The sequence below is a fragment of the Trichechus manatus genome, unplaced genomic scaffold (genome assembly GCF_000243295.1).
Source record: "Trichechus manatus latirostris isolate Lorelei unplaced genomic scaffold, TriManLat1.0 scaffold00029, whole genome shotgun sequence".
In the NCBI taxonomy this organism is placed as follows: Eukaryota; Metazoa; Chordata; class Mammalia; order Sirenia; family Trichechidae; genus Trichechus; species Trichechus manatus.
Window position 1 is genome coordinate 11748958 of NW_004443965.1, and position 22873 is coordinate 11771830.

Sequence of the window (22873 nt, forward strand, 5' to 3'; positions counted from 1 at the left end):
TGGTCAGAGCAGGCGAGAACAAAGCCCGTCTGTTTGCAGGCACATTGGAAAATCAATGTGTTGGTTGTGCTCTTGCCTATTTGCCTTTCTTCTGGCTGAAAGGAAGAATACTCATCCAGCAGCCCTCAGAATCATTCCAAGCAAGTGCCCCTTCCAGAGACTTACCTGCTGGCAGTTCTGAAAAGGGCCCAGGTTCTGCCTGAACTGCTTATAAAGTCATTGTCAAAAAAATTCTCAGAACTATCCATCCAAAATTGAGCCCTACTACCCCAGTATTTTGTGTTTTGCTTACATTCTAGAAGACCACTCTTATAAGTTGAGTGCTAATTTCTCTTTGTAACACTGATAGAGGTTTAAGAAGGAGTTCATTTGCTGCCCAGCTGGAAAATGTAGGAATTGCACTTTGGGCAGCATATTTCATAATGTATCTGTGAGGGTTTCACTGTTATTCCTAAATCAATTTAATGTTGTCAGTTGAAAATGCCCTAGACATGGTTGTGGATTATGATCTTTAGAGAGCAGAGATCATACCAGGTAGCCCTGTTCCAGAGTGGGAGAGGGATGAGATTTATTAAAAGCCTCTGTGAGACTGTTGACAAATCTCTCAAAGGGGGGCTGTGAGGAAATGATTATATTAGATGGGTAAAGTCTTGAATAACTTTCCCTTTAGGCTCCTAAGGAATAAAGTGTGAGAAGGGAAGCCTTTAAAAAGGAAAGACTTTTCTCTTCCTCAGTATGTTGTAGTTAGACACAGAAGATTAGCAAATGACTTTAAACAAATTTTAATTTGAGCTTTGAAGGTCTACAGCTAAGTTCTGTCTATCAATCTTTGTTTATTCTTGTTCAAAGCCTGAAAACAGTCTGCTGATCATGAATAAGAGAAAAGGATATTTGGTAGGATATGGTCATGATAGTCTTATTTTAATGCCCATCAAAAAGAAAAGTATAATGTTAGTGGTCATTAGAGGTATCCTAAGGCAGAGGATTAGCTTTCAGGTGAGGATTAGGTTTTAAATAATCATAGGTAAAGAGGGTAATTGCCATTTTTTATTTTGTTTGCTTGTTTCCTTGTTTTTTATTTGTTTGTTTTTGTTTTGTTTTTAGAAAAAATGTACTAAACTAATAACCACTACAACCGGAAAAACCTCTAGCATCTAGCAGTCCCTTTTGTATCTTTAGCATGTATTATATCCTATCTTGTATTATTGTTAAACTATTTCTGTATATGTATATACTTTGTGATGAGATTACAAATGACTCAGAGATTCTTCATATATACCACAGATGTTAACAAAATGATGAGTGTGTAATACCATTTAATAAATGTGTTGATTGAAGCTTTTTTATCTACTGAATACTTACTATAGGCCAAGAATTATGCTGTGACAGGCCCTACTTACCAAGGAGCGTACAGGCTAATGAGGAAGCATCACTACCATTTCATTTTTTGGACTGGTATTCCACTTGACTTTTTTATTTAAAAAGATAAAATTAACTTTTAATTGGCCTTAAAACTTTTAAATCTCCTATTTTTAAGAGTAACAAGGAGAAGAGCTCAAGTAGCTCAACTATTGATTTGAAAACATGAGGAAAAACATGAGATACTAGAAGGTATTTTTTTTTTTATCTCTGTGAGAAGAGCTTATTAGGTCTAGTATCTAGGCCACCTGTACAATGCCTTTCTCTGGCCAGCTCACTCTCATCCTGAACATAATTTGACATCTTTCTATCTTTCTGCTTATAAAGGAGTTAATTCTGTACAAAAAATTTGAGCTAGAGAAACAGTTAGCAGCCAAACCTAAGATATTCGAAAGAATGGGGAGAGCTAGATGATCCTATCTTATTTTTGCCAAGTCTCACACCAGAGCACTAATAAATAGCCTAAATTAAATACTGCTTCTCACTTCCTCTCCTTTTCTTGGCTTTTACTTTGGCAGAGAACCTGTTCAGCAGGAAACTATCCCAATAGCAGGTAACAGGAAATAGCAGGTGGCAGATTGAATTAATCAGCCTCTAAAAACACTAATATTAGCTTGTATCCTTGACTCTCAGATAAGGCACAGAATCCTTTGGCTCCACGTTTTTTTTCTTACCCTTTTTTTTTTTTTTTCTTGAGAAAATAGTTTGATTTTAATGGAGCCCAGAAGTTGACCTGTTTCCTGAATGGTTAAAGAAAAGCTGGCAACTTCAGCTGACATGAGACCATGTATGAGGATCTGTCCCAATTGAAACAGATACCAAAAAAGAAGGATCACAGACCCTCCCCACAGCCCTGTTTCAGCTCTGAGTCTTTGGCCTGGACTCCGAGGAACAAGGAGAAGTTGCTTCAACCCCAGGTGTTACCAGTATGTGTGAACGCAAGGCAAGAGCAGCATTCAGAATTGTCTCCAAGTACCATTCCTTTGTGGAAATGCTATTAATAGATACACTTCAGCCTGAGCTGCTAAGACTTTCAAGATCTGGGGATCTGTAGGAAGGGAGAGGAGATGGAAAGACTAAAGAACGGAGCTAGAAGGAGGAGGAGGGATTGTGGATCCTGGAGGGGCTGAATGTTAGATTTTGCCAGCCTGTTTGCTCAGCTTTTTTTTTCTTCTTCTTTTTTTGTTTTCTTTTGGTTCAGTGAGGAGTGGCTTATTCTCTCCTAAGCACCATAAGAAATATCAGTATCACTCAAAGCTTATTTCCCTCCAGAGTTACTGTGCTATTCTGTTTTTCATTTTTGTTTCATCTGTTTTATTTTAAACTTCCAAAGTGTCAGCTTCAGCTTCATATCTCTTTTCTGATGAAATATGTATTTCATCAGTAGAGTGTTTTCCCCAAATCATTTTGCATAAATCTCATAGTAAAACAAGGGTTTGAAGCAGAGGGGTGTTGAATAAGGAATAAAATTTTTATGGTATTTTTGTTATTTATCGTTATTTTGCCTTTTCTTTCCCATTTCAGACTTTACAGTCAATGAGTTTCATCCTCAAGTTTTTAATGACTTTTGACTTTTTTGGCTGTTGATCACCTCGATGAACCTCTGTAAATATCTGGGAGGAGGACCTGCTGATGGAAAATGTGCTTTGACATTGACATTTAAGAGTTAACACCAGTTTTCTCTCTTCTTATTGTTTTTTTTAGATTTAGACACAGCCCCAACTGCTGGTACCTGAGAGACTGGACTATCCACACTTGGATTAGACAATGTCTAAAATATGGTGCACAAGACAAAGCCTTATATACCCTTATAAATAAGGTGAGTGGTTTCCTGGCATCTGCAGCTTGTTTTCCTGATTTTAGATGATGTGATGTTTGTACCTATGACAGTACAGCAAAGAATAGTACAAGAAATGATTTTTGAAAATTATTTACTCCCAGATATCCTTTTTGGAATTCCAGATAATCCTTTTTGGAAAGGGACTGGATATCAATCTACAAATTAAAAATAAAAATTCCTGTGGTTGCTGCTTTTCCAAGCCTACTGACTCAGAAATGGATAGGTGTCTTAATCATCCAGTGCTGCTATAACAGAAATACCATAAGTACATCACTTTAACAAACAAATTTATTTTCTCACAGTTTGGGAGGCTAGAAATCTGAATTCATGTGCCAGCTCTAGGGAAAGGCTTTCTCTCTCTGTCAGCTCTGAAGGAAGGTCCTTGTCTCTTTGAACTTCTGCTCCTAGGTGATCTTCGTGTGACGTGGTATTTCTCTTCCCCCATCTCTGCTTGCTCACTTGCTTGTTTAATCTCATTTATATCTCAGAAGAGATTGTCTTAAGATATACCCTACACTAATGCTGTCTCATTAATATAACAAAGAAAACCCATTCCCAAATAGGATTATAACCACAGGTATAGGGGTTAGAATTTACAACACATGTTTTGGGGAGGCACAATTCAATCCATAACAATAGGTAAAAGCAAAAGGTAATCCAATCAGAAGAACTCTGCCCTGGTGGCCATTTCATCCTTGATCTTTAAGCCTTGGATGTCTTGCCCCGTTCCCCTTGGTGAAGTTTAGAGAAGAAGAGAAGACATGACCATTTTTGTTGGAATGTGATCTCCAGAGTATTAAGACTATCTTCACAGATAAAAAAGACAGTGATACTAGGTTATTCATAATGTATCTTCTGAGTTCCCTGCTTCCTACTCTAAAGCCCAAGAACCCTGATGATTAGGATCTTTCTGAACATCATACTCTGTCTGAGGGTTGAGTCTTTATTACCTGTATAATATGAAATAAAGTCCAAAATAAGCAAAGGTTTAAAATATTATTATTGTGGGTTTTAAACTATAACACTAGTTCAAATCATAACAAGATTTTAGCAATACTTTTGTGAAAATGCTTCCAAAACGTCATAGCCATAAAAACGCTATGAAGGGCAGTTCTACTCAGAAAACATGGAGATGCCATGAGTTGGAATCGACTCAATGGCAACTGGAAAAAAAAAAAAAGTGTGTTTAGGGGAGGGCTAGAAAGAGCTAGGTCCCTTGATGAGAACTGTTTAGGTGATGGCCTTGAATCTCAAGATGAGGAAATGGAAGGCCCCAGGATTGAGAACCTAAGACCCTTTCCAACTCTAATGATTTTTCATTCTAAAATATTTTATTTTCCCTGCCCCTAGGAATCAGTGCTAGTCTGTATGACTTCTTTGAGAAATACAGATACTGCCCAGGGGTACAATCTTTAAAGCAGTGGCTTTTAAACTTTTTTTTTTTTTTTCCGTTTCAGCATGTGGAGGATCCCATGCATGTCTATTAGAACTGACTTAAATCAGCAGTGATTCGAAACTAGGGGTTAGGACTGTATCAGAATATCCCAAGGGAGTGGGTATGGTTTGAAAAAATTCCTCACGTGTTTCTGGTAGTTGGTGGGGATGAATGGGGCAGTGTGGCACATGGTGGCCAGTCCCACTGAAATAAGAACTTAAAACAAAAATGCAGAAACACAACCTCATCTAGATCATTGGTGATCAAACTTGAATGTGCATGAAAATCACATGGGAAGCTCACTAAAACTTCAGGTTTCTGGGCCCCATTCCCAGAGATTCTGTAATGCATTATTCAAAGCACTCGTACAAAATTCCGAAGCATCCACATTTTGAAAAATCTAGATTCTCAAATATTCAGTTGCTTCTGAATACAGTATCCTAGGAGCTTGGTTAGTAGCAAATATTTTATTGGCATATTATAGGGTCTTTAAAAACCGGTCTAAGGACCAGAAAATGTTGCATAATGTGTGCTTTCTCATGAGAGTTCATTTTTGCAGTGATATTCACAGCTCATAAAAGGAATCACTGCACCAGTAGGGTTTTTGTTTTTTTTTTTTTTTGGTAGTATGATGAAGTGTTAGAAATGAGCTTTATTTTTTCACATATCAATTTTCTTAAATATGAGACACCTGCTCACAACTTTCTCACCCTGACCAACAGTTCCAGTTACCAAAACTCATAAGTCACAGCTTCTATTTCACTGTCACAGATGCTGGAAAATAATAGTCAAATATTTTAAAGCTAATGGTGGCAAGTTTTATCCTGAAAATACGTAGACATATATTACAGACTGAATTCAAGAGAAGATTTTTCTTTTTTCCCTTTTATCTTCATTATAGGTTCAATATGGAATTTTTCCTGATAACTTTACATTCAATATACTGATGGATTATTTCATAAAGAAAGAAAATTACAAAGGTAAGAAACCAAACCCAGGGCCAGTTATTATGGGACTTCAGCTCCTCAAGGGAAATAAATACATGTAGGCACTATCCTCCTTTTTTATCTTGTTGCCATCTCTTTACATGACTATTTCAGTCAGAAATAGATGCATTAAAAAAAAAGAAATAGATATGTAGTTGATTTACCATACCAGTGGGCCAGTTGTTATTTTTTCCTCTACATTTTCTCAAGTTTATTTGTACTGTTTCTTTAGGCAACGCAGTGAATTTATGTAGTTAAGCAATAGGCCTTACTTGGCCTTCCATGGCCCCTTAAGATTATAGTAAGTGTTTATTTCCTTGACTGTTTTTATACCACCATTTACTATGAAACAAACTTTGTTTTACTTAATCACAGTTGTCATAGTATGTAAAATGTCAAACTGTACAATCAGTTGACCTACCATGGAGAGAGCTGTGCACTAACTATGAAGGTAAGTCTTTCACCTCCCTGGGCTTCAGTTCCCACATCTGTAAAATAAGTGGGTAGGTGACCTCTGAGATCTCTTTACTCCCAAAATTCTCTGATCCAATGAAATTTATATAAAGTGGCTTCTAGCTTCCTGCCATAGTAGGGAAGGGCAAGGAAAGGTAAGGATTACAGCAGACTACACATTGGTGTAAAACACCTGATTTAGTCCTATAGTATGTACAATAGAAGCTAAAAGCTGGAAGAGACCTAGTTTGTGGAAAAACGAGAACAAGGCTTATTTTTTACTTCTTAATTCTACATATTTTCTACCATGCCCCACTTTTTAAGAGTGGTTATCATTGTAGTTTAACTATAAGAATGTTTATGGTTAAGTACAGATTTGATGATGTCACTTACAACTAATTTTATCTCATTTTTATTTTTATCTTCTTGCCAGATGCTTTATCGGTGGTTTTTGAGATCATGATGCAAGAAGACTTTGAGGTGCCTTCTACCCAGCTTCTCTCCCTCTACGTTTTATACCATAGCCTGGAAAAGAAAACAGACTTCAGTGTAAGTGATCTACCTTAAAGCATTACTGAGAGCCTTAGAAAAAGCTGCTCAGAATTAGGAGGCCAGAGGAAACTCCTATCCTCAGAATCTGGAAAAAGGTATCTGATGTGCAGCTCTGTGGCCATGCATAACCAGGAACAAGTGATCATGCTATAGCTATACATTAGTCACAAGTTTCCAGCTAAGTCGAACTGGCTGTTTCTCCACTTGAGGCAGTCACAAATGAAAGTGTTTATGCACATTTTTTAAACTTGAGCTAGGATGAGTGAGCCTCAGACATTCTGAAATGGGTAATGAATAATCAGTAAGAGCTGAACATGGCATATCAAAGAAGCAGTGAAGCAGCTAACTGACTACAACCTCAGGTGTTAAATACTGATTATTTAACTTGAATCAATATTTTACTAAGGTTCCTCTGGCTCGTGGTGTTCTGAAACCAAGTTTTGGTGTCGGCTTTTAATTTAGGGCATTAAGTCATTTTTTATTGCTATTCTGCGAATAACAATAATAACAAATACAACTAATATTTAAATACTATTTACCTTATACCAGACTGTGTTCTTGGTGCTTTAAGCTTATTTATACATTTAATCCTCACAACAACTCTATTCAGGCTAGAAGACTGGGGCATGGTGATATCACCTAGTAACCACCCACCTAGTAGGTGGTGAAGCCACTTGGTGAAGCCAGATAGTCTGGCTCTATAGTCTGTGTCCTTAGCCTCAAATGTGACATCAAAACCTCCCCGTTTTGGTAGGAACTAAAAAGGTCATCTAGTCTAACCCACATTCTAAAGACTGCATGGTATGTTTTGCCTTTCTAAGATGAGCGCCATAGCCTATGATATAGCTCACATTCATTAATTTAATAAATATTTATTAAACACCTACTACAGTCCATACATTTCCAGGTGCTACTTCCACAATGGTAAGCAAATATATACGTTTTCTGCTTACAGTCTAGGAAGAAGACAAGCTGTGCTTGAAGGACCATCTGTTTTTTTTTTTTCCTTGTGTATCTATTAGTAATATGCGTGTGTGTATGTAGGTATGTATTAAAATGTATCTGTAAGTTTATATGTAGTGTCTCCAATCCCTAAAGACAAATAAAGATCAGATTTATAAAGATACTGATAATAAAAGGCAATCATAATGAAAACTTAAAGAAAAGAGGTATTTGACTTACATCAGAACCGACTTACGACGGAGTTGTTGGAACAGGTTCAAATGAGTCTGTCATAGGTTGGAGGCTATCTATACAGTATAAAATTATAAATCTCTTGAGTGCTACCAAAAAAAAGGTCTATGAAAGGCCCATCTTGTAGGGAGTTGTTGTATGTATTTTAAACCTAGTCAGATAGGTTAGGAAAGCCTTCCTTAAGGAAATAATTTTTGGGTTACTATTTGAAGGATGAATGGGAATTAACTAGCTGAGAAAGAGAAGAGTAATCCAAAAAGAAGAAATTTGTTGTTAGTACTGTTGAATTGGTTCTGACTCATAGTAACCCAACAGAACAAAACACTGCCCAGTCTTGTGCCATCCTCACAATCATTGCTATGTTTGAGCCCATTGTTGCAACCACTGTGTCAGTCCATCTCGTTGAGGGTCTTCCTCTTTTTCGCTGACCCTCTACTTTACCAAGCATGAAGACCTCCAGGGAAGCCCTGTGGCAGAAGGAACGTGGTGAGCAAAAAGGGGCTGAAAGAAGATAACCAATATAGCTACAACAGAAAAATGATAGGGAGAACATGGGTGAAATAAAGTTGGAGAATATAGGCCATACTATGCCTTTTTGCCTTCATCCTAAAAATAGAAGCCGTTGAAAAGTGTTAGCCAGAGAGAGTAACGTGATCAGATTTGTGTTTTGAGAAGATCCCTTTGGCTGCAGTGTAGATAAGAGGTTAGAGCCGGGTCAGGATAACTGTGGTTAGACCAGTTAGGGTACTGTTATGGTAGTGCAAGCAAGAGACAGTGGTAGCTTGGGGACTAGGATGTGGTGGAGTTAGAGAGTAGCTGGTGGACATATTTGGAAGGCAAATAACATGATGAAGAGTTGAATATGGAAGCAGGGAAGTAGTCAAATATTATCATCTCAGTTTCTAACTTGTGTATCAAGATGGAAGGAATGCCATTTGTTTGCAAAGGGAACTCTGAAAAAGAGCAAGTTTTGTGAAGAAAATTATTAATTTATCTCTGATTATATTGCATTTTAAGATGCCTTTAAGACATTTAAGATTTCAAGAGGGAAATTAGGAGCTTAATCAAAAGATCTGGGCTGAAGATTTCATTTTGAAGATTTAATTTATACATTCATGTATAAGCATCTGCAAATGAACCAGAGAACAAAAGGAAGGAAAATCAGGAATTTGGAGCACAAAAACCATGGAAAGAGAAGCAAGTGCTGTACAATGTAGAATGCTTCCGAAAGGAGAGGTGAGATGAGGACCTCAAAAAGGTTCATTGAATTTAGTGACACTGAACTTAGAGGCACTAAATTGTAGCACTAAATTGTAACCTTTGTTTCCATGGAGCAATGGAGTAGGAAGCCAAATTGGAGTGATTATGGAGTGAGTTAGAAGTGCAGAAATGGAGACAGTGAGTATCGACAACTCTTTTGAGATGTCTAGCTGTGAAGGGAGTGGAGGGAGGGTGAGTTGGACAGTGAGGATGTGCTTTGGGAAAAACAGAAGCATATAATGGGAAAACCTGGAGGGCATTAATGAAGTAGCACCTGATTTAGTCCATTATACTACGTATAGTAGGTAAAGGCTTGGAAGAGATCTAATATTTTACATTAACATGTAAATAGTTTATCACAAAATCAGCTATTCCCAGCTAATTATCAAAAAATCTCTAAGACATTCATCTATTTGTTTGTTTGCTTGTTTTCATTCATCTTTTTGAAAAGTCCTCTTGGAAGTATCACCATCCCACTCACTATCACCACCCCTGCTCAATTGCTAGCATCAAGGATGGTTATCCTTTAGATGTTTTACCATACATTTTAGCCCCTATTGCATCTTGATACTGGAGGTGTTTTTCCCCCACAAAAAAAAAAAAAAAAAAAGTTTTTAGGACTCCTTATTTACTATTCTCTGGGCCCACTTATCATGCAGTTTATGTGAGGAAAATCAAACCTCCCTGGATTAGAGTGATTTGCTTTTGAAAGTGAAATGACCTGTTCCTTAATTACAGTTCTTTTGCTATCTGTGCTGCAGAAGTGCCTGGGGAGGTTTTGTTTTTCTCCCAAGGTCTTTGCTTTTGTCAAAGGCTTAGAAAAACCTTGAGAAATTACACTTGTATTGCACAAAAGCCATTCACAGTAAAGAGGTTTGGGAGCCTGTTAACACCTGGGATGCCTCCCTTCCACCTGACTACAATTGAAGCCTGCAAACCTCATTCATTCTCTGCTTCATCCGTGACCTCTGCGGCAGAGACCAGAGAAGAGCAGCCTAAGCTTTGTGTTCTGTATTTCGAAGCAAGAGCGAGTGCACCAGTGCTGGCAGGTGTATACTCATATGGACCAACAAGATCACAGCTTCAGAAGAGGCGGGGCCAAGATGGTGGAGTAGTCAGATGCTTCTGGTGGTCCCCCTTACAACAAAGACCCAAAAAAAACAAGTGAATCAGTTAAATATAATAATCTAGGAGCCCTGAATATCAAAGGTAAAGTTGAAGAATCGGATGGACTGGCAGGGGAAGGGAGAGACGGTTCAGAATCAATGAGGAGTTGCCAGAGCTGACCGGGCAGGAGCCAGCACTATGCAGGTGAGGTCAGCTGGCACGCTCAGTGAGGCGGGCAGTGGCGTTCGGGACGAGTTTTCCACATTGAGAGAGACCGAGCGACAAAGAATCTGCTCAGGCCTCCAGAGCCAGTGAAAAGCAGTGCTCAATCAGCAAACGTTAACTGCATGCATTTAACCTACCATTCTGATGAAGAAACCACCCCATTTGGGAAGAACCTCTCCCATTTACCTGCTCCCTCCCTGCTCTGCACCAGGTCCTGGACAAGCCTCAGCAATTGCTGCTTCCCCTGGGCCAGAAGTAGGACCCATCACGCACCCTGAGCCATTCTCCTGGCCTTGGAGAGGGAACAATTAACAAACAGGAAAAAATAATCTGCCAGCTCCCCTAAGCAAGCAACTTGGGGCAAGCACAGCTCCTTTGCCTAGGCACAGGCATAAGGGGTCCATAGGCTTTGAATGCCTTTCACCCCTGCACAGACCTGTGTGGGCCCATTTTAACAGCATAGGCCCTCATCAGCACAGTATGACAGGGTATATACCTGAAGCCTAACTTCACTTTATCAGCTGTATGGTGGAGTGGTAGGTTCATGACATTTGACACCGCTCTGCCCATTAAGCAGGGTCCTCACCTACCCATATCAGGGGCCTGAGGACTGGTGGATGCACCCAAGCTACCTAACTACCTGCAAAAGGGGTCCCAGAATAAGTAGTGCCTCCCAGTCCTTACGGCCAACAGCGTTAGTGCCCATAGCAAAACTCACCCACCTATACACTCTAGGGAACAGGGACACACTTTCCTTCCAGACACTCAGGGGCAGCCGTCAGCCCCCTGCCTTACTCAGCGCATGACCCCCTACTGCAGCCAGATACCCATGCCTACTCCAATCACCCCTGCCCATCTAGGACTGTAGGTGAGAGCCTGCACTACGCACTTTGAGACTGACTATCTGGACACCTGAGCTGAATCCGTACAAGAAAAGTAAACGAACTCCTGTGCTCACATACCTAGTAACAGATCTAACCATCTGCTCTTCAAGAGATCAGGAAGGAGATCATGCAAAATGCAGAAGAAGCTAAGGAATATACAGACAGAGCAATAGAGGAACTTATGAAGATTACAGAAGAGCACAATGACAAATTTAACAGGCTGCAAGAATCCATAGAGAGACAGCAAACAGAAAGCCAGAAGATTAACAATGAAGTTTCAGAATTAGACAACTCAATAGAAAGTCATAGGAGCAGAATTGAGGCGATGGAAGTCAGAATTAGTGAGATTGAAGATAAAGCACTTGACACCAACTTATTTGAGGAAAAATCAGATAAAAGAATTTAAAAAATGAAAAAACCCTAAGAATTATGTGGGACTGTATCAAGAGGAATAACCTACGAGTGATTGGAGTACCAGAACAGGAGGAGACAACAGAAAATACAGAGAGAATTATTGAAGATTTGTTGGCAGAAAACGTCCCTGATATCATGAAAGATGGGAAGATATCTATCCAAGATGCTCATCAAACCTCACACAAGGTAGATCCCAAAAGAAAGTCACCAAGACGTATTATAATCAAACTTGCCAAAACCAAAGATAGAGAATTTTAAGAGCAGCTAAGGATAAACGAGAAGTCATCTACAAAGAAGAGTCAATAAGACTAAGCTTGGACTACTCAGCAGAAACCATCCAGGCAAGAAGTCAATGGGATGACATATATAAAGCCTTGAAGGAAAAAAAATTGCCAGCCAAGAATTATATATCCAGCAAAACTGTCTTTCAAATATGATGGCAAAATTAGAGCATTTCCAGATAAACAGAGGTTTAGGGAATTTGCAAAAACCAAACCAAAATTACAAGAAATACTAAAGGGAGTCCTCTGGTTAGAAAATCAATAATATCAGATACCAATCCAAGACTAGAACACAGGACAGAGCAACCAGATAGCAACCGAGATAGGGAAGTCACAAAAATAAATCAAAGCTAAAACACTGAAAATACGGAAACAGAGACATCAAATTGTAAAAGATGACAACATCAAAACAAAAAAGAGGGACTAAAAAATGTAGTCATACATGTTTCATATGGAGAGGAAGTCAAGCCAATACAAAGAAATAAAAGATTGGCTTAAACTTAGAAAAATAGGGGTAAATATTAAGGTAACCACAAAGGAAACAAACAAGCCTACACATCAAAGTAAAAAACAAGAAAAACATAAAGACTCAGCAAATACAAAATCAACAACAATGAAAAAGATAAAAAGAAAAATGACTCGGCACAGAAAATTAAGTGGAACAAACTAACTGTCAGCAACACAAAAAAAAGACATCAAAGTGACAGCACTAAACTCATACCTATTAATAATTACGCCAAATGAAATGGACTAAATGCACCAATAAAGAGACAGAGAGTGGTAGCATGGATTAAAAAACAGAATCCATCTAAATGCTGCTTATCAGAGACTCACCGTAGACTTAAAAATACAAACAAACTAAAACTCAAAGGATGGAAAAAAATGTATCAAGCAAACAACAATAAAAAAGGGCAAGAGTGGCAAAAGAGACTGACAAAAGAGACTTTAAAGTAAAATCCACCACAAAGGATAGGAAGGACACTATATAATGATTAAAGGGTCAATACACCAGATGGACATAACCATAATAAATATTTACACATCCAATGACAGTGCTCCAGAGTACATAAAACAAACTCTAACAGCATTGAAAAGAGGGATACACAATAATAGTAGGAGACTTCAACACACCACTTACAGTGAAGAACAGAACATCCAGAAAGAAGCTCAACAAAGACATGGAAGATCTAAATGCCACTATCAACCAACTTGATCTCCTAGACATATACAGAACACTCCACCCAACGGCAGCCAATATACTTTCTTTTCCAATACACACGGAACATTGTCTAGAATAGACCATACATTAGGCCATAAAGCAAGCCTTAACAGAATCCAGAGCATCAAAATATTACAAAGCATTTTTTCTGACCATAAAGCCATAAAAGTGGAGTTCAGTAACAGAAAAAGCAAGGGAAAAAAATCAAACATAGAAACCGAACAACTCCTTGCTCAAAAACTACTGGGTTATAGAAAAAATTAAGGACAGAATAAAGAAATTCACAGAATCAAATGAGAATGAAAACACATCGTACCAGAACCTTTGGGATACAGCAAAAGCAGTGCTCAGAGGTCAATTTATAGCAACAAATGCACACATCCAAAAAGAAGAAAGGGCCCAAATCAAAACATTAACCCTACAAATCAAACCAATAGAAAGAGCAGCAAAAGAAGCCCTTGGGCACCGGAAGAAAGCAAATAATAAAAATTAAAGCAGAATTAAATGAAATAGAAAACAGAAAAACCACTGAAAGAGTTAACAAGAACAAAAGCTGGTTGTTTGAAAAGATCAACAAAATCGATTGATCATTGGCCAAACTGACCAAAGAAAAAGAAGAGAGGAAGCAAATAACCTAAATAAGAAATGAGATGGGCAACATCACAACAGACCCAATTGAAATTAAAAGAATCATAGCAGAACACTATAAAAAACTATACTCTAACAAATTTGAAAACCTAGAAGAAATGGACAAATTTCTAGAAACTCACTACCTACCTAAACTAACACAAACAGAGGTAGAACAACTAAATAAACCTATAACAAAAGAAGAGATAGAAAAGGTAATTTAAAAACTACCAACAAAAAAAAGCCCTGGCCCTGATGGTTACACTGAATAATTCTACCAAACTTTCAGAGACGTTAACACCACTGCTACTAAAGGCATTTCAGAGCATAGAAAAAGATGGAATGCTCCCAAACTTATTCTATGAAGCCAGCATAAACCTGATACCAAAACCAGGTAAAAACACCACAAAAAAAGAAAATTACAGACCAATATCCCTCATGAACATAGATGCAGAAATCCTCTACAAAATTCTAGCCAATAGAATTCAACAACATCCAAAAAAAATAATTCACTATGACCAAGTAGGATTGATACCAGGTAGGCAGGGATGGTTCAACATTGAAAAACAATCAGTGTAATCCATCACGTTAATAAAACAAAAGACAAAAACCACGATCTTACCAATTGAGGCATTTCACGAAGTCCAATACCCATTCATGATAAAAACTCTCAGCAAAATAGGAATAGAAGGGAAATCCTTCAACATAATAAAGGGCGTTTATACAAAGCCAACAGCCAACATCATCCTGAATGGAGAGAGTCTGAAACCATTCCGCTTGAGAACAGGAACCAGACAACATTGTGCTGGAGGTTCTAGTGCAATTAGGCTAGAAAAAGAAATAAAGGGTGTCCAAATTGGTAAGGAAGAAGTAAAAGTATCTCTATGTGCAGATGATATGATCTTACACACAGCAAACACCAAAGAATCCACAAGAAAACTACTGGAACTAATAGAAGATTTCAGCAAAGTATCAGGATACAAGGTAAACATACAAAAATCAGCTGGATTCCTCTACACCAACAAAGAGAACTTCAAAGCGGAAATCACCAAATCAATACCATTTACATTAGCCCTCAAGAAGATAAAATACTTAGGAATAAATCTAACCAGAGCCGTAAAAGACCTATACAAAGAAAACTACAAGACACTACTGCAAGAAACCAAGAGAGACCTGCATAAGTGGAAAAACATACCTTGCTCATGGATAGGAAGACTCAACATTGTGAAAATGTCTATTCTACCCAAAGCCATCTACAGATACAATGCAATCCCCATCCAAACTCCAGTGGCATTTTTTGATGAGATGGAGAAACAAATCACCAACTTCATATGGAAAGGGAAGAGGCCCCAGATAAGTAAAGCATTACTCAAGAAGAAGAACAAAGTAGGAGGCCTCACATTACCTGATTTTAGAACCTATTATACTGCCACGGTAGTCAGAACAGCCTGGGACTGATACAACAGATACATAGAGCAGTAGAACAGAATTGAAAATCCACATGTAAATACATCCACCTGTGAGCAGCTGATATTTGACAAAGGCCCAAGGTCCGTTAACGGGGGAAAAGACAGTCTCTTTAATAAATGGTGCTGGCATAACTGGATATCCATCTGCAAAAAACTGAAACAAGACCTATAACTCACATCATGCATAAAAACTAACTCAAAATGGATCAAAGACCTAAATATAAAATCTAAAACGATAAAGATCATGGAAGAAAAAATAGGAACAATGCTAGGAGCCCTAATATATGGCATAAACAGAATACGAACCATAAGTAGCAATGCACATACACTAGAAGAGAAATTAGATAACTGGGAGCTCCTAAAAATCAAACACTTATGTTCATCAAAAGACTTCACCGAAAGAGTAAAAAGACAACCTACAGACTGGGAAAAAAAATTTGGCTACAACAAATCCGATCACGTCTAATCTAAAAGCTACAAGATGCTGCAAAACCTCAACAACCAAAAGACAAATAACCTAATTAAAAAATGGTCAAAGAATAGGAACAGGCACTTCACCAAAGAAACATTCAGGCGGCAAACAAATACATGAGGAAATGCTCACGATCATTAGCCATTAGAGAAATGCAAATCAAAACTACAGTGAGATACCGTCTCACCCCAACAAGGCTAGCATTAATCCAAAAAACAGAAGATAATAAATGTTGGGGAGGTTGTGGAGAGACTGAAACACTTATACACTGCTGATGGGAATGTAAAATGATACAACCACTTTGGAAATCGATTTGATGCTTCCTTAAAAAGTTAGAAGTACCATACGATGCAGCAGTCCCACTCCTTGGAATATATGCTAGAGAAATAAGAGTCGTCACACAAATAGATACATGCACACCCATGTTCATTGCAGAACTGTTCACACTAGCAAAAAGATGGAAACAACCTAGGTGCACATCAACAGATGAATGGATAAACAAATTATGGTATATTCATACAGTGGAATACTACGCAATGATAAAGAACAATGATGAATCTGTGAAACATAACATGGATTAGTCTGGAAGGCATTATGCTGAGTGAAATGAGTCAGTCGCAAAAGGACAAATATTGTATGAGACCACTATTATAAGAACTCAAGAAATGGCTTAAACACAGAAGAAGACATTCTTTGATGGTTTCAAGGGTGAAGAGGGAGGAAGAGGGGTGGGTATTCACTAACTATATAGTACACAAGAATTATCTTAGGTGAAGGGAAGGGCAACACACAACTGTACTAAACCAAAAGCTAGAAAGTTTCCTGAATACATCCAAACACTTTGAGGGACAGAGTAGCAGGGGCAGGGGTCTGGGGACCATGGTTTCAGGGGACATCTAGGTCAATTGTCATAACAAAGTTTATCAAGAAACTGTTCTGCATCCCACTTTGGTAAGTGGCATCTGGGATCTTAAAAGCTAGTGAGTGGCCGTCTAAGATACATCAATTGGTCCCAACCCACGTGGAGCAAAGGAGAATGAAGAACACTAAAAACACGAGGAAAATATTAGCCCACGAGACAGAAAGGGCCACGAAAACCAGAGACTCCCATCAGCCTGAGACCAGAAGAAGTAGATGGTGCCCAGCCACCACCAATGACCGCCTTGACAGGGAACACAACAGAGAGTCCCTGACAGAGCAGGAGAAAAGTGGTGTGCAGAACTCAAATTCTAGTAAAAAGACCAGACTTAATGGTCTGACTGAGACTGGAGGGACTCCGGAAGACATGGCCCCCAGACTCTCTGTTAGCCCAGAACTGAAACCATTTCCAAAGCCAACTCTTCAACAAAGATTAGACTGGACTGTGGTACATAAAATGATACTCGTGAAGACATTGCTTCTTAGCCCAAGTAGATACATGAGACTAAATGGGCTGCTCCTGTCCAGAGGTGAGATGAGAAGGCAAAAAGGGACAGGAGCTGGTTGAATGGACACAGGAAATCTGGGTGGAAAGGAGGAGTGTGCTGTCACATTATAGGAGGGACAGCTAGGGTCACGTAGCAATGTGTGTTTAAATTTTTATATGAGAAACTGACTTGAACTGTAAACTCTCACTTAAAGCTCAGTTAAAGAAAAAAACATCACGGCTCCAGTTGTCTGGTGGAGTTGCCAAGGCTCTCCTCAGGGCCCTGTGTTTCCAGGGAGTCCCCGGGTCACTGCTGTTGCTAGTCAGCAGCAGGCTAAGCAATGCTTGTGTTTGTGCCCCTTCCCCCGCCCCCCATTTCTCAAAAGGCTTCAATTTTATTGACATGGAATTTTGTATCCTCGGTTGAAAAAACTATCACTAAGTGTTTCTGATTGCCTAATTTGTTTTTGAGAGGCATAAATCTTTTTCTAAAAGCAACTTAATGGTGGTGTTTATTTTAACACTGTGAAGGAGAGGGAGTCTTATCATCACTGAATTATTTAAAATTCTAAAGCTTGTTCCAGCATGTCACAGCAATGGAAGTGAGTGACTGTGGGGGCGATGGTATGTTAAATCGCAGTTGGCTGTCTCAAGGCAGTGTTGGTCTAAAATGTACTCCTTATTTTTGTTTTGCTTTTCTGATTGCAAAAGTAACTCTTACTCATTGCAGAAGATTTTGAAAGTAATGAAAAGTACAAAGTAGAAAACCAAAATTAGTTATAATTTCACCTCTCAGAAATCTATTAACATATAAGACATTTCTTTTCTGTTTTTATTTAAACATAAATACCTTTTATTTACAAAATTGTGATATTAGTTGTAATTTTGCTTTTTTTACTTACTGCTATAACATATTCTTTTCTTCAGTGTCATTAAAAATCACATTTTTGCATAAACTATTCATTGCTTGTATGGACCATGATCTGGAATGTTCTGTTGCAGTGGGAAGAGGAGAGGAACTTCGGTGCATCCCTATTACTCCCAGGCCTAAAACAAGAGAACTCAGTGGGCTTGAGTTCCCAGTTGTATGGCTATGCACTTCTTGGTAAGCTACATGATCCTTACGAATATTTTCTGTCATCAATAGAATTAATGCATTCTTCTGCTTCATAATTAAATTCTAATTTGATTTAAATTTACTAGTGAATTTCCAATACAGCCTTCATTGTTAGACATAAAAATAGACCTGGGTGGCCTTACGGTTATGTAAGGTTTATTAAATGCATGTTATTTCCTTGCTCTTCCATTCTCTCTCTTACGTAGATACACATTTAAGGAAGCATCTGCTCTTGACCATGCACTGCAGCTGCTTGCCTTTGTTTTCTGAATTTCTTCAAAGTTGCAGCAGGCTGACTACTTTTGAAGCTGATCTTTGCCAACAAAATGTAGCGTGGCATTCTTGGATGCTGATGCTGATATAAACTAAGAGAGGAATTTCAGAGTTTATCAGACTAGCTGATAATAGACTACTCTTTCTAAAAATCACTTTTTCCTTATTTACCATCTACCATTGATTCTGATTTGCATATTTTTTCATTTGCCTTCAGATTACCATTCAGGACTAACATGCTGCCTGCAGTGTTCCAGAAGCTGTCAGGGCTAGGAAAATGTGCTTTGTTGTTGTTGGGCATGAGCAGAGGTCCTGATCCTCTGATCCTAGTCTTGGCAGCCACCAGATCAAAAGCTCTTTGCTCTCGTTCTGACATGTGCTGTGCAGCCTCACTCAACCCTGATGGTAGCAGCTGCCCAGGTTGTGACTGCAGTCCAGCCCCAAGCACCTTAAAGGTCTAAAATTAGCTGTCACCTGATAAGCTTTGTCTGTTTAAGTGCTTCTGTGGCTTTCTCAAATCTTCCTTCCCAGGAAAGATAAGTAAAGGTAGATTTAAAACCTGGCAGCTCAAGGTGACTTCCTTGGTCATTAGTGCAGAGCAAGTTTCTGCCCCTCTCCCTTGGGAGGGCCCTGCTGCCAGGCGTCTGCATCTTGAGCTCCAGTTGTGCTGGTTTGAGGTGCTGAGAGAAGCACTTATGTCCTGAGTGTCAAGAGAATGATAAGGACTTTGTGATTTAAGAACCGATGAAGCTCAAATAAAGGCAAAAAGAGGAAGATGAATTTTTTTTTTTTTTTCATAAGGACAGTAGATTGGGTGTTTTGGAGCATTTCGAAAAATGTTAAACATTTCCTGGCAGGGAAAGTTGTTAGTGCTGACAAGATTTTCATTGGAGAAAAGTTGTGGAATTTCTTTTTCTGGGAGAGATTTTATTCTTGAAACAAAAATAGTGTTTCAGTTGTTAGATTCTTTTTTAAGCGTATTCCTACTTAGAGGCAGATATATCAGCTTCTCTAAATTCCCCTCAGTCCTATGATTCACACATCCTTATTGGTAATCTCCACCAGCCCAAATGAGAAAGAAGAAAAGTAAGTGTGTACAACTTTGCATTACAAAATGTATACAGTTAAGTTTACCACATTTTTCATCATCCATCTGAAATTTCACCAGGTCCTTGGATGGGATGAGGCTCTTGGTACAGATTTGAAATGATCTGTATTTGTTTCTAGAGCTGCCAGGCACATTCACCTCTGCTTTCAAGTCCTCAGTCTCAGACAGTGGGATGACCTGACTGAGCATCCTTCATTGTTGTTTTTGACCACAGGGAACGTGGAATTGCGTCAAGGACTGCGGGCCGTGTACCACAACATGCCTCTAATGTGGAAACCAGGGTATCTCAACAGAGCCCTTCAAGTGATGGAGAAAGTGGCTTCCTCCCCAGAAGACATAAAGCTCTGTAGAGAAGTGGTATGTTCCTCAGTTCTAATTCAGTGAGATTTAGCCATCTCCTGTTCTTGATAAATCGAGCTTTGAATTTGTTTTTACAAGTTTGTTCCCCATCCTCTACTTTCTGTGTTTCGACAGGATATGTATTTATGCAGCTTTAAAAGGAATGAAAAACCACAAATTTTCAAGGTTGCTGACAAAAAGCAATAGAAAATAAAGTTCATATTGATTTTATGGTTTATTGTCTAAAAGGGCAACTATTCCCCCCACCCTGAAATTCAGGCTGAGTTCAATAAAATACTGCCCACTCCACTGTTCCCCTTCTCCCCAAAAAAGCTCCCAAGGAGAGCTCAAGAGAGGGTAAGATTTCATGTTAAATACTTTTGGGCATTCCTGTACCCTCATGTAGTCTTGGTTGACCACGTAATGTTTTGTTTTCCCCCTTATAAGCCCTCAAGAAATGAATCTGGGGACTGGAGATGGCATAATCTTATTCCTTCCATTAATCTGTTCTGTGCTGAATGCACGGTGCTGAGGAGACCTGAATCTGATGTTCCTTTCAAAGTTCTAGGGTGTTCACTTGGCCTGGACTAGGAAGGTGCCTTGCCACCAGCCCCAAACCTCATCTGTATTAGTCATCTAGAGCTCTTGGTACTAAAATTCCTAGACTTAGCTCAGACTATAGGGAACATGGTATCTTACAGCCACATAACAAGCCTTATACCCCATAGGGAGGCGTAGTGTCTACTCCTGTCCTGGCAGCTTTCATAGCCAGAGTGAGTCCTAGAAAGATGTTGGTTGTTTTGTTACCAGGGTGTAACAGTTAACTTTGGGCCGCTTACTTGTTTTGTCTTGACCCTGATCATTAGCATCCCTTGGCTTTGATTTCAATCATGAGATGCAAGTCTGGTGCCTATACTGGTACCTCATACCAGTGTCTAGTGAATTGTTATGTTCTTTGCCAGACTTATATAACAAAGGATGTTGTTGTTGGCATTGTTGTTGTTAGTAGGTGCCGTGGAGTCTGTTCCAACTCACAGCGACCCTATGTACAACAGAACGAAACACTGCCCAGTCCCATGCAATCCTCACAATGGTTGCTATGTCTGAGCCCATTGTTGCAATCCATGTCATAACGAAAGATACATGTTTCTAAATGTATATTCATGTTTTAACCTTGCTTTAGTCAATGCTAGTGATTGAAAATGCAAAATTATATTTAAATCCTTTGTCAGGAAAATCTTCCTTCTGTTCTAAGCCAGATTTATACACTGTATCCGACTTAATAGGAATGTGATTCAGATGTCAGCAAGGACTGGATATGTCGGGTTTGGGTGTAGTGTATTAGTGGTATTAAAAGGCCTTGGGGTATTTTCTGGATTTTTGTTCTAATGTAACACAGACAGGATTCATCGGTATCCAGGTAGGTGCTTACGCGGGCCTTAATGTTGTCTGTATCCTGTCTCTGGTGACTCCTTGGGTCAAGGGAGGTGCACTCAAAAGTGAAAGTGGTGGAGGGAGAGGCAAAACAAAAATAAACCCTCTGTTTTATAATTTGCCTAATCTTTAAGTCACAGAAATCACCTCATTAAAATGAATTTCATGTATGCATCTCTGTTCTTTGCCAGCAGCTTCTTTGGATTACACTAATGCCTAATTTATAGATACCCTATAAACAAAAATCGTTCTCTGAGGGAGGCTCTCACCTATAATCAGAGGCTTAACTGTGCCTTCAGAATGACTCTTTGTTGGTTGTAGTCTGTGGTGGTCTTTCCCCTTGTCCCAATTCCAAACTGACTGAGGAGGGAAGACAGAAGGAGGAGGTACTTTAGTGTCCATCAAGCATAATTCTTAGACTCCTACCTCGTCTAAAAGTGAAATCAAATGCCATTGTACTGATTCACTTGCACAGATAATTCTTAGCTTGCTTATTTTTATCATTTGTTTTGTACTAAGTTTTCCATGCCGTCTGATAGTGTTTCTAATGTGAAGTAATATAACCATTTCCTACAATTTTACAAGTCTTCTCACGTTTTTTTTTTTTTTTTTTAGTTCCTGTTATTTTTTCCTTTCTTTCACCTTCTCCAGCCTCTCTTCTCAGTGTACTTTCAAGGCCACAAGATGAGTAGCCCCTGACCCTCTTTCTGCTCTGCAGCTCGATGTGCTGGACGTAGTGCTGCAGGCTCTGACTTCTCCAGCGGATGGGTCTTCAGAGGAACAGTCCCAAGAAGGCGAAGACCACCAGGGAGCAGAAGACCTGGTAGAAAATTTAGACACAAAGGAAACTGAACGGTCCAAGCTTCCCCAGTACCTGGAACGGTTTAAGGTGAGTCGTAGCAGAATTGAGTCTATCTCAGCTGTGCATTCAACATGCTTCTCTGCTGTGGTGATAGACAAGCAGTCCTTTCATCAATGTCACACACAGAGACATTAAAAACTGACATCAAAAATTACATTTTTATTGCTTCACACAGGAAGTGGTCTTAAAAGAAACAAATGGAATTTTTATGCTCCTTTTTGTACTTGAGCTATTCAGTCACAGTTTTGTTCACTAAAGCAGCATGTCATTACCCACTCATCCCTGACGTGCATCTGATGATTGAAGGCCTGATGGGTGGGTAATAGCTTGCCTACTCGCAATAGCCTGACTCCAACCCAGGTGGAAAGTATCTGATCATTTCTCCTTTTTGCATGAGATGTGCTCCATAACCCAGAAGCCCAGATAGAAATTAGGAAGCCATGTTTGAGTATGATAGAGATAAGATGCAGGCATCTTTTTTTGCTCATCTTTGCCAGC

At 39.0% G+C, this 22873-nt stretch overlaps 1 protein-coding gene across 1 annotated transcript in view; it reads left to right on the forward strand.

Annotated features, from left to right (window-relative positions):
- MRPS27 (mitochondrial ribosomal protein S27) overlaps nt 1–22873 on the forward strand; it is a 100114-nt gene that overhangs the window by 73635 nt on the left and 3606 nt on the right. Inside the window, exons 5-10 of the mRNA XM_004374507.2 lie at nt 3124–3238; nt 5596–5674; nt 6567–6682; nt 18245–18347; nt 19955–20097; nt 22232–22402. Of these exons, the coding sequence (XP_004374564.1) occupies nt 3124–3238; nt 5596–5674; nt 6567–6682; nt 18245–18347; nt 19955–20097; nt 22232–22402 (727 nt within the window). The remainder of the gene's footprint in view (nt 1–3123; nt 3239–5595; nt 5675–6566; nt 6683–18244; nt 18348–19954; nt 20098–22231; nt 22403–22873) is intronic.